This window comes from Rutidosis leptorrhynchoides, chromosome 10, assembly GCF_046630445.1.
Source record: "Rutidosis leptorrhynchoides isolate AG116_Rl617_1_P2 chromosome 10, CSIRO_AGI_Rlap_v1, whole genome shotgun sequence".
NCBI lineage: Eukaryota > Viridiplantae > Streptophyta > Magnoliopsida > Asterales > Asteraceae > Rutidosis > Rutidosis leptorrhynchoides.
Genome location: NC_092342.1, coordinates 6,609,774 through 6,621,322, shown reverse-complemented (window position 1 = coordinate 6,621,322; position 11,549 = coordinate 6,609,774). Strand labels below are relative to the sequence as shown.

At 29.9% G+C, this 11,549-nt stretch overlaps 1 protein-coding gene across 1 annotated transcript; it reads right to left on the bottom strand.

The window, feature by feature from the left end:
* Positions 1-681: 681 nt before the first annotated feature.
* Positions 682-11,293, bottom strand: LOC139871709 (protein DETOXIFICATION 53). The gene is made up of 2 exons (XM_071859440.1): positions 11,126-11,293; positions 682-2,079 (listed from the first exon to the last, which is right to left on the bottom strand). The coding sequence occupies exons 1-2, from the start codon at positions 11,291-11,293 to the stop codon at positions 682-684; spliced, it is 1,566 nt and encodes a 521-aa protein (XP_071715541.1).
* Between the last annotated feature and the right edge of the window lie 256 nt (positions 11,294-11,549).

Here is an 11,549-nt window from a genome sequence, read left to right as displayed (position 1 = left end):
CACTAAAAATATTGAATAATAACACTCACCACGCTACTACGGTGCTACTTTTTTTTTTGTCTCAAACGATAAAAAATTAACTTTCATAAAAGGAACAACCCTTCAATGCTACCAAAAGATGTCAAAAAATATTCTTTTTTACAAAATAGATCAACTAACTTTAAAAAAAAAAAAAAAAAACCCGAACGCTAAAAGAAGCAACTTTCACAAAGGAACAACCCTTCAATGTTAGATGCCGAAATTTAATTTTTTTTACAAAATAGATCAACACTTTTTTTTTTAACTCGCATTCAAAACGGAGCCTCCGACGCGAAGCGAGGGCTCCACAACTAGTTAGTAAACAATTGACTAAATAACAATATTAAATTATATATACATGTTGTCACCTAATGAAAAAAATAAGATAATAAAATATAAAAAACTCATATGGACAAATGAATTTTACATCAAATTAGAGTTACACAATAATGTTAATAATTATAGTTATTGCATAACTACCTACGGTAATTGAACATTTACAGTATTAAACTATCTTTTACTTTCTTTAAGAAATGAAAGAAAGAACAGAGTGATCAAAAGAATAAATTAGTTAATTGAGAAAATAAAAATAAATGATATTCACTTTTGTAGTAAACTCTAAATTGACTACTTAATAATTAGTATAGTTTTTGAAAATATTTTTCAAGGAACAAGCTCATTAATTTCTGTTTCATCATCTTTATTCATAGTCAAAGTCAATTCTTCTGCTCTTTTAGCTTGATCTCTCCAGTTTGTTTTCATCAATGTATACGTCATTAATGATGCACAAGTTAATTGAGATGCAACTAACCCTAGCCATAGTCCTGGATAACCTACCTTCAATACAAATGCCAAAACAATTGCCATAGGAAGGCCTATGAGATAGAATGCCGCGATGTTTATTCTAACCCCAACTTTAGGTCTGGCTGAGCCTGTTAACGCACCACATGCAGCAGTCTGCGGTGCATTTCCTATTTCAGCCACACCTGTAAATGGCAAAGCTGAAGAAAGCAATGAAAGAACTTGAACTTCGTTAGTGTATAATTTCCCATACACATTTCTTAAAGCAATGGATAATCCAAAGACCGACAACCCATATACGAAAGCCATGGAGATCCCTATGATTGACGCCCATCGAGCACGAGCCGGTTGACCTGCACCTAGCTCGTTACCAACACGTTGTGATATACTAAGGCTTATAGAAAACGGTATGACATAAACGAACCCTATGGTTTGCATGATCAATCCAGTAGCTGCCACACAAGATTGCGGATTCTCAAGTAGCCCACTAAGAAAAAGAATGATCTCATACCACCACCACTCTAAACAAACCGAAAACAAACTAGGTATGGCCAAGCTCAACAATGGCCCCCAACCTTGAAATATCGAAAACAAATTAGTCCTACTTCTAGCAGCCCACGGCTTAATTGCGACTTTTGACATGAAAAGATATGTTAATAACCCGATATTCATGTTATAAGTGAAGCAAGTAGATGCCAAAGCTACACCTTTCACCCCTAACTTGAAGTAATAAATAAATAAATAATTAAGAGGGAGATGTAAGATGGTGGAGATAGTTGCAACCATTGTTGCAGGTGAGTTCAATCCTTGTGCTCGTAAAAAGGATCGTAGTGGTGAGATATGGGCTAGGGCTGGGAGCTCTGGTAGCGAGAACGTTAAGTACATGGCTGCAACCTTAGTGATGACACGGTCTTGACCGAGTAGATGAAATACAGGCTCCATGTTTAGCCATAAGAAGGTGATGGGTATAGATGTAAATAAAAGAAGAATGAAGGTTTTGATGTACATTTGGGTAAGGATAGAATATCTTTTGGCACCAAAGGCTTGAAAGCAAATTGGGTCCATGCCCATGCATAAACCTTTCATGATTGAAAGGCCAGTAACATTTGCAAAACTAATGGCTAATGCACCTCCAGCAAGTTCAATTTTACCCATGTGGCTTAAGAAAAGCATGGAGATTATGGACTTTGAGAACACTAGGTAAGTGGTTATTGCAACTGGACATGCTGCCTTCCCAATAAATCCCAATTCTTCTAATACCTGTATGCAATTAATCAACCAATTGTGATTACAAGTTTCAAATCTACATTATGTTAAATGTTGTATAAAACTATAACTTAATTTATGCAAAACCACCGAGGTTTGTCAATTTTAAACAAAATTACCTTTTTATCTCATATAAACTATTTATTCAAGGCAAATTAGTACTTGGGTAAATACACCAATAATATTACTCTATTCCGTTGTAGCGGAATATGAGGAGGTAAAGTGTAAACATACATAACTTCAAGGCAAACCCCGCAACCTCTCTTTAAAACTAACTATATAATTATAAATGATTGAACTAATCAGTACTTTTGCACTCAACAACTTAGCTCGAGATAACTCATCAACTTTAAGGTTATGATTTCGAATACTCTGATCAACTATTTGTGATTGGATGTATATGTGTGTTTGACTTTATTAAAAAATATAGTAGTCTTTTGGACTAATGTTTCTTGTTGTGGTTATGCAAAATTGCGCATGCATTTGTTTACATGATTATCATGTTAAAAAGGTTACAATCACCTTATAATAATAGCATGTGATGATTTTGAAGGTGATGGCCATGAGATTAGCTTTAACATATTAACAACTTTTGATAATCAAACACATGACTATAATTATAACTTTTAAATAAAACTAACTTTAAAAGTACAGTTTCTACTCAAGTGGACAAATTAAATACAACTATGATTTTGGGACAAATTCACATGGTCCACCTATTAAAAACAGTTCATATATATATATATATATATATATATATATATATATATATATATATATATATATATATATATATATATATATATATATATATATATATATATATATATATATATATATATATATATCAAGTGAACTATCTAAAACGAATATCTCTATGAGCAACCCTATCTTTGGATCAGGGCTTCACATATACGTTAAATTTTTTTACTATACATAAAAAAAATAATATTCCAATTTATCTATTTATTTACTTACATTATATTTAACTATTAAAAATAAAGTATTTTAACTTTAATTAACAATTTTTATTTGATTCAATTAAATATATTGAGAAAAATATTTACATATTCAAAATTTTGAACCCTTCTACATTTTTGAACCCTAGGCGGTTGCCTATCTTGCCAATGCTCGAAGACACCTCTAATTTGGATCCGACAGACTATTCACCAAGCACCATAAGACTGGTCCCATCGGTTCTCTCCCACATCTCGCCCTAACCTCATTTTAAATTTTTCCCCGCAAAGCGGTAATGGCACGACCCCCACCATCCGGTCGCCCTGCCATTCTTGTAGTGTGGTTCGTGGTGCCATGACACATGTGAAGGCGAAATATAACGGTCTAAAGACTGTTGAACATATATTGAAAAAATGAACCAAAAACTTACGGGTATTTATATTCTTTCTCTTTTTCTTTTCCAACTCAATTTCACTATAAATACCACCATTTAACACTTTTTTCTTCACCTTCTTCTAATTCCTCCTTCTTTCACACACACACACACACACACACACACACACACACACACACACACACACACACATATATATATATATATATATATATATATATATATATATATATATATATATATATATATATATATATATATATATATACCGACACACATACATATAGATAGATACATACATATGTATGTATATTACTTTCGTTAATAATGAATCGCGATTCCAATATGGAAGAAAATAACGCAAACGTGAATGCTTATAATCATATTCAAGCACTCGAGAAGCTTAATCTTTTGGATGAAGATAACGATGATGATGTTGTCGAACCTTGCATTTCAAGTGTAGCTTAAAGATTGATAGCGATATATCAGGAAGTCTAAAAAAAAGTTTGTGGGATGATTAATTTTTCTATGCGCCAACTTTCCCGGATGATCACTTTTGAAGACGATTTCGAATGAGCAAGTCACTATTTATTCGTATATGTCGAGATATAATGACTTTTCTCAAGTACCAATTCCTTCTTATATTAGTTTTTTATGCTACTGGGTTGCTTGGTTTTAGTGACTTTCAAAAATGCACATCCGCTACATTGCAATTAGCATATGGTTGTGCCGCTGATATTTTTGATGAATATTTACATATGTGTCAACTAACCCAACATGAATGTTTGGACATATATTTTCAGAGTGTATCTCATTTATACTCGATCGAGTATTTGAGATAACAAATGCACAAGATGTTCAACGTTAATTATCAAAACATGAGGTGATACATGATTTTTCAGGAACGTTCAGAAGTTTCGATTGTATGAAATGACTTGGAGAAACTACGTATATACACGAGGTGATCATGGTTGCCATACAATCATGCCAGAAGCGGTGGCTTCGTATGATATGTGAATTTGACAACCATACTTTGGACCTGCAGGTTCAAATACTGACATCAATGTACAAAATGAGTCATCTAGCAATTTACTTGAAGATAGTGTTCCACTGTGTAACTTTCCGTTTAATGGGAGTAACTTTAGGAATGGGTATTATATAGCCGATTTAATTTATCCTAAATGGGCGGCACTAGTTAGATTGTTTAAAACTTCGTATTAAACCAAAAACCATGAATACAAAAAGTACCAAGAATCGACAAGAAAAGATTTAAACGAGCAGTCATTAAAACCCCAGCAAGACCATAATATATCAACAAAGTTCATAGAATTATCTATACTTGTGTGATCTTACACAATATGGTAACCGAAGATAGTGTGCGTGCATTTTGTGGACTAGAGGGAGATTACCCTCGGCTCGTCGTCCGCGAAGATCATATTTAAGAAAGGGTTGAAGTGCAACTTCGAATAGACAAAGAACCACCAGATTCAACCACTTACTCGATTAGTCAAGGATATGTTCATCGAGTACAAATAAATCTTCTAGCTCGTTTTCGTGTTACAAATAATCCACAAGTGAGATATTTCAACAATCCCGATAATGACGAAGACGCCAATGAGGACAGAGATGAGGACGAAGAGTAGTTATAATATAATTTTAATGTAATGTTTTTAATTTATTTTATTATAATAATGAATGTGTATATACCTTGTATAATTTTTATATGTAAATAATTATATAAATAATATTTGTTATAATATATCCTAAAGAAACCGAGATCTATCGAACCTTAATCAGATAATGGGGTTCGTACAATAGTGAAGAAGTGTATGTTATATCAGAGCTATGATGGGGAAGGAAATGCTGAAGACAATGTGACACTCTGTCCCGATTAGAAAAGTGTGTGATAGATGAGAGTGACCTAAATCATACAATGTATTTGTCTATTAAAAACTCGAGAAATTGAGAGTAAATCCATGAAATTTAATGAAAACTCTATTTTGCCTATTGAGAGAATAATACCGTGTTATGTTAAAGCAACAATGATTTCAAGTTTAAATCTCACTAGCAAAACATACCTTGGGTGGTAAGAGAAAAGGGTGTGAAACGATCACATAATGATCTGATTAAACTGCTTATATTTGAATAAAAATACTTTCATTTCACATATATACTCTGAACATATTAAACCTTATATATATATATATATATATATATATATATATATATATATATATATATATATATATATATATATATATATATATATATATATATATATATATATATATATATATATATATATATAGTGGTAGGATCAAGAGGGAAGTAACCATTCGGGGGGAAGCAAAAACTTTTTTTTTTCGTTTTTTGAAAAAACTTTGTTCACAAACATTATAGATGAGATGAAAATATGAACATTTAGTAGAGACACTTTGTGATAAATGTTTTTATTTTGGCGAGAAAACGCTCGAAGAAGTAATATATAACAATTATCGTGTTTTTCGAGCGTATTTTGAGGTTTTAGCTATCGGGGTTTAGATATTAGGGTTTATAGGGTTTAGATATTAGGGTTTAGAAATTTAGGGTTTAGGGTTTATATTTAGGGTTTAGATTTAGGATTTACATTGAGTTTTTAACACGAACGGTTTAGAGTTTAGGGTTTAGGGTTTAGGGTTTGGTGTTTTGGGTTTATGTTTATGGAATAAACCCAAAACACCAAACCCTAAACCCTAAACCCTAAACTCTAAATCGGGCTAAATTTTACTTCACAAAACATGTAAAATAAAACGTTCATATTCTTCACGAACAATATTATCTTGAATGTTATTTTTGTCGATCGTTTTCCCGCCTAAATAATAACATTCATCACGAAGTGTCTCTTCTAAATGTTCATATTTTAGTGAGATCTTGATGCCGGGAAAAAAAATTCAAAAAAAACGAAAAAAAAATTGCTTCCCCCCGCTTCTCCCCGATTGGTTACTTCCCCATTGATCCTGCCCCTATATATATATATATATATATATATATATATATATATATATATATATATATATATATATATATATATATATATATATAGTGTTTTAATCAAGAGGGAAACACTTTTTTGAGGGGAAGTAATTTATTTCATTTTTTTTTTTTTTGAAATTTATTTTTTCAAACATTAAGATCACATGAAAATATGAACATTTAAAAAAGACAATTTTCGATAAATGTTATTATTTTTGCGGGAAAACGTTCGAAGAAATAAATGATAAAATGCATCATATGTAATGAGTTAATTAAAGTTTGTATTTGAAGGGGTTAGAAATTAGGGTTTAGAAATTAGGATTTAGAAATTAGGGTTTAGAAATTAGTGTTTAGAAAATAGGGTTTAGAAATTACGTTTTAGAGTTTAGAAATTAGGGTTTATATATTATGGTTTAGAAATTAATGTTATTATCTAGGCGGAAAAACGATCGAAAAAATAATTGATAACATTCATCATGAGTAATGTTATTCCTAATAATATTTTTGGAACGTTATTTTCTTTCATCTTATATGAAGTTTTTTTTTTCAAAATTTAGCCCGATTCAGAGTTTAGGGTTTAGGGTTTAGTCCCTTAATCCAAAACCCTAAACCCTAAACCTCAAACTCTAAACCTTTATTGTTAAAAATTCAATCTAAACCATAATTTCTAAACCCTAAACCCTAATTTCTAAACCTTAAACCCTAATTTTGAACCATAATTTCTAAACCCTAATTACTAAACCGTAATTTTTAAACCCTATACAAAAATTCAGAAATAATATTACTCATGATGCATGTTTTCATTTTTTTTTTCGAGCGTTTTTCCGCCAAAATAATAATATTTATCACAAAGTGTCTTTTTAAAATGTTCATATTTTCATGTGATCTTAATGCCTGAAAAAAATTGAAAAAAATGAAAAAAATTTACTTCTCCCCAAAGAGTGCTTCCCTCTTGATTATATATATATATATATATATATATATATATATATATATATATATATATATATATATATATATATATATATATATATATATATATATATATATATATATATATATATATATAACACTTAAGGTATTAACTCATCTCTTATAAATGATAATTAAAAATTTAAAATATTAGCAAACGGTGTCATTCTCGAACTCTTATTTTTCTATCAAAACGTGCAATAAATAATAAATTAAAAGTTATTGAAGCTATTCTTTTTAAACCAAAACTTTAAGGAACGATAAGCAAGAAACAATTTGTTTATACAATCCAATGCTACTAATAGCAAGTTTTCTAGCAATGAAAAGGCGTTTATAAGGCAACAAACACTTAAAATAGCAAGTTAAATATACTTTTTAAAACATGAATTTTTAGTGCACCAAAAGGTTGAAATAGACATACTCCAAACACAAATAAAGATACGAATAAAACTAAAACCATGTGGGGTAATATCTCATTAAACCTAAATTACTTTTGGGTATACAAGACTTAATTAACTTTTTTTTTTTTAAAAGCAAGCCAAAATTATATAACCACCAAACAAATGTACACTATATTTAATTAGCTTAATTGGCATTCGATCACTAACAAGTTAAACCCAGCTTATTCAATATATCAATTGTAGTCACTTTGAAAATTTTGCCTTAAAAGTATGTCTGTATGTGATATTGTTTGATTTAATCATCATTTTAAGATATACGTAGACACTAACTTTAATCATCAACTTCATTTTCACTTTGATTGCACACTTCTTTTTACGTTTTGTACAAATTACGTAGACCATGAGCGTTTTATATAGTCATAATAAATAATGATACTCCGTATTTTATGGTATTGATAAGTGGCTCTTTGTGTTTAAAAGGAAAAAGTTAATCGTACATCTCACTTGTAATATGTGATTTTACTCCGTTTTTAGTAGAAATGCTAATTATAGTAAACAACGAGATTTAACATACTACGAGAATGTATTGGCAGGTAATATGAGTTTTGCTAATGTATTTCTATGGTAAGTAACAAGATGTATTCAATGAATTTAAAATTTCTTTATATATATATATATATATATATATATATATATATATATATATATATATATATATATATATATAGGGACAGGATGAATGAGAAAGTAACCAATCGGGGGGAAGCGGTTGAAGCAAAAAAAAAAAAATTTCGTTTTATTTGGAATTTTTTTTCCGGCATCAAGATCACACGAAAATATGAACATTTAGAAGAGACACTTCGTGATGAATGTTATTATTTAGGCGAAAAAATGATCGACAAAAATAACATTCAAGATAATATTGTTCGTGAAGAATATGAACGTTTTTTTTTCTTCAAGTTTTGAGAAGTAAAATTTAGCCCGATTTAGAGTTTAGGGTTTATGGTTTGGTGTTTTGGGTTTATTCCATAAACCCAAAACACCAAACCCTAAACACTAAACTCTAAACCGTTCGTGTTAAAAACTCAATCTAAATCCTAAATCTAAATCTTAAATCTAAACCCTAAACCCTAAATTTCTAAACCCTAATATCTAAACCCTATAAACCCTAATATCTAAACCCTAATATATAAACCCCAATAGCTAAAACCTCAACATACACTCGAAAAACACGATAATTGTTATATATTACTTCTTCGAGCGTTTTCCCGCCAAAATAAAAACATTTATCACAAAGCGTCTCTACTAAATGTTCATATTTTCATCCCATCTATAATGTTCGTGAACAAAGTTTTTTCAAAAATCGAAAAAAAAAATTGCTTCCCCCGCTTTTCCCCGATTGGTTACTTCCCTCTTGATCCTACCACTATATATATATATAAGACAAACACATACACCTATACACGAATTTAAACACGAATATATACATGCTCACCAGACTCGAACCCCCAACCTATAGGTTGAAGATGTCACCTCGATACCGCTAGGCCAATGGCCCGTTGGTTTTATATATAAATATATAAGTGTCTATTTCTGATAGTTATGGATATTGATCGATATGCAAACAAAAGTATTTTTATATCTCACTTGTAGTACGTGAATTTTAATCTGTTTATTTAGTAAAAATGCAATTATGTAGAAAGATAATTTTTGGAGGAACATAGAACAAGAATGTAGTAGTAGTAGTAATATGAGTTCTGCACCATATCTCAAGTGCACATAAATAACAAAATACATCTAATGAACTCAAAATTATCTTATATTACAATATATATTTCTAGGTATATAAGTGTCTATTTCTGATAGTTATGGATATTGATCGATATGCAAACAAAAGTATTTTTATATCTCACTTGTAGTACGTGAATTTTAATCTGTTTATTTAGTAAAAATGCAATTATGTAGAAAGATAATTTTTGGAGGAACATAGAACAGGAATGTAGTAGTAGTAGTAGTAATATGAGTTCTGCACCATATCTCAAGTGCACATAAATAACAAAATACATCTAATGAGCTCAAAATTATCTTATATTACAATATATATTTCTAGGTATATATTTGTTCAATCTACTAAATTTATCTTGTAAAGTACTCCGTATAAATTCGTGCTAATACATTTTTTAGGTAATTAGGTTATGAATGTGATATTGACTTGAGAGAGAATTAATTGGGGAAAAGTATTACTACGTATTTTCAAATGAGTTGCTAGGTACAAAGTGTCAAAAGGTTGTGAAGGTGAAGGGAAGTTTATATAGGCTATACTCATTCCTTATATTTCATTGGTAAGTAACACAAATTACACAATTAATTATTTCCTAACGTATCTTTATATATAATGCGTGTACATGTTACTTTAATAAATAATTTTAAATAAATCTATTAATTTAGAATTTATTATAATACTCCCTCCATTCTACTACAATTGTCCACTTACTTTTTGCACCAAGTTTTAAGAAATTTCACTAACTCACTTCTTCACCAATAATAAATCTTCTCTCTCTACTATAACCTCTTCTGATTGGTTGAAAATCAAAGTGAACATTTGTAATGGAACGTCCCAAAATAGAAATGTGAACACTTTAAGCTAAACGGAGGGAGTATATCTTAACATATTACATACGGAGTATGTCATAAACACACATTAATGGAAAACCCTAATAGAGTAAGATGGAGTAGCATGTATGAATTGAAGAAAAATTTGTGGAACTTATATCAATAAAGGGTTTAATTTAACTTGAAATATTGTACATGTAGTTATTGTAACCTTCGAGTAACAAATAACCAAATATAATGATATGAAAATTCAATCAATTGTTTAAGCCCAGAGAATAACGGTCTAATAAAATATTTATTTGGAATAGATCGATTGGTGAATGTCATTACATTCTTTTTGATTAAGTTATTATTCTCCAAGGTGTTTACAATTTTTGAACAAGTTAATGTCAAAACTTCCATAACATATTCATAATTTATTAATTAACTTGCATATCTAAATAGCTGATTAATTATCATAACGACGATGATATTGAAAAATTATGAATGATATATGCAATAATTATAAAGATCATTAATTTAATAATTAGGTTATAACACATTAATTGTAAAGTAATATATTACAGTAACTAGCTAGTATACTTTGATTTTAAAACTTGAAATATATATGAAATACATTGCAAGAAAAGTGTAGTAATTTTGTTAGAAGCTATAACCATGTAAAGTATAGAGAGATCGATAGAAAAATGACCTTATATACAGGTATACGTTGGAGAAGATGATGAAAGAAATGAACTTGTGTATCTTCATTAGCGCTATGGTTAGCAGAATCCTTATTTAGAACGCGTTCGTGATCGTTTATAACGTTATTATTATTCTCATCAGTATTCGCACGAGCTCCTCCTCGAGATGCATCCATCGTGCACATGCCAAATCTGTATGCACAGTCACACACAAACTCATAAATTAAGAGAGAGAACAAGGAGGAGATATGGAGACTCGGTTTTAGTGAGATATGAGATAAAACAATTATTATTTCTAGAGTTTTTTAAGGAAATTTGCTCCTTCTGAATCATGGGCTGGTTTTGTACTTGTGTATATGTTTTTAAAAAATAATATCTTCTTCAGAAAATCAGGTATATTCTTTCCAGAATATACATAAAATAAAACTAGAT

Coding starts and splice junctions, on each gene's coding strand:
- LOC139871709 (XM_071859440.1), bottom strand. CDS start 11,293: ATGGATGCATCTCGAGGAGGAGCTCGTGCGAATACTGATGAGAATAAT. Junction 2,080..11,125: donor AACGTATACCTGTATATAAG/GTCATTTTTCTA, acceptor AATTGCATACAG/GTATTAGAAGAATTGGGATT.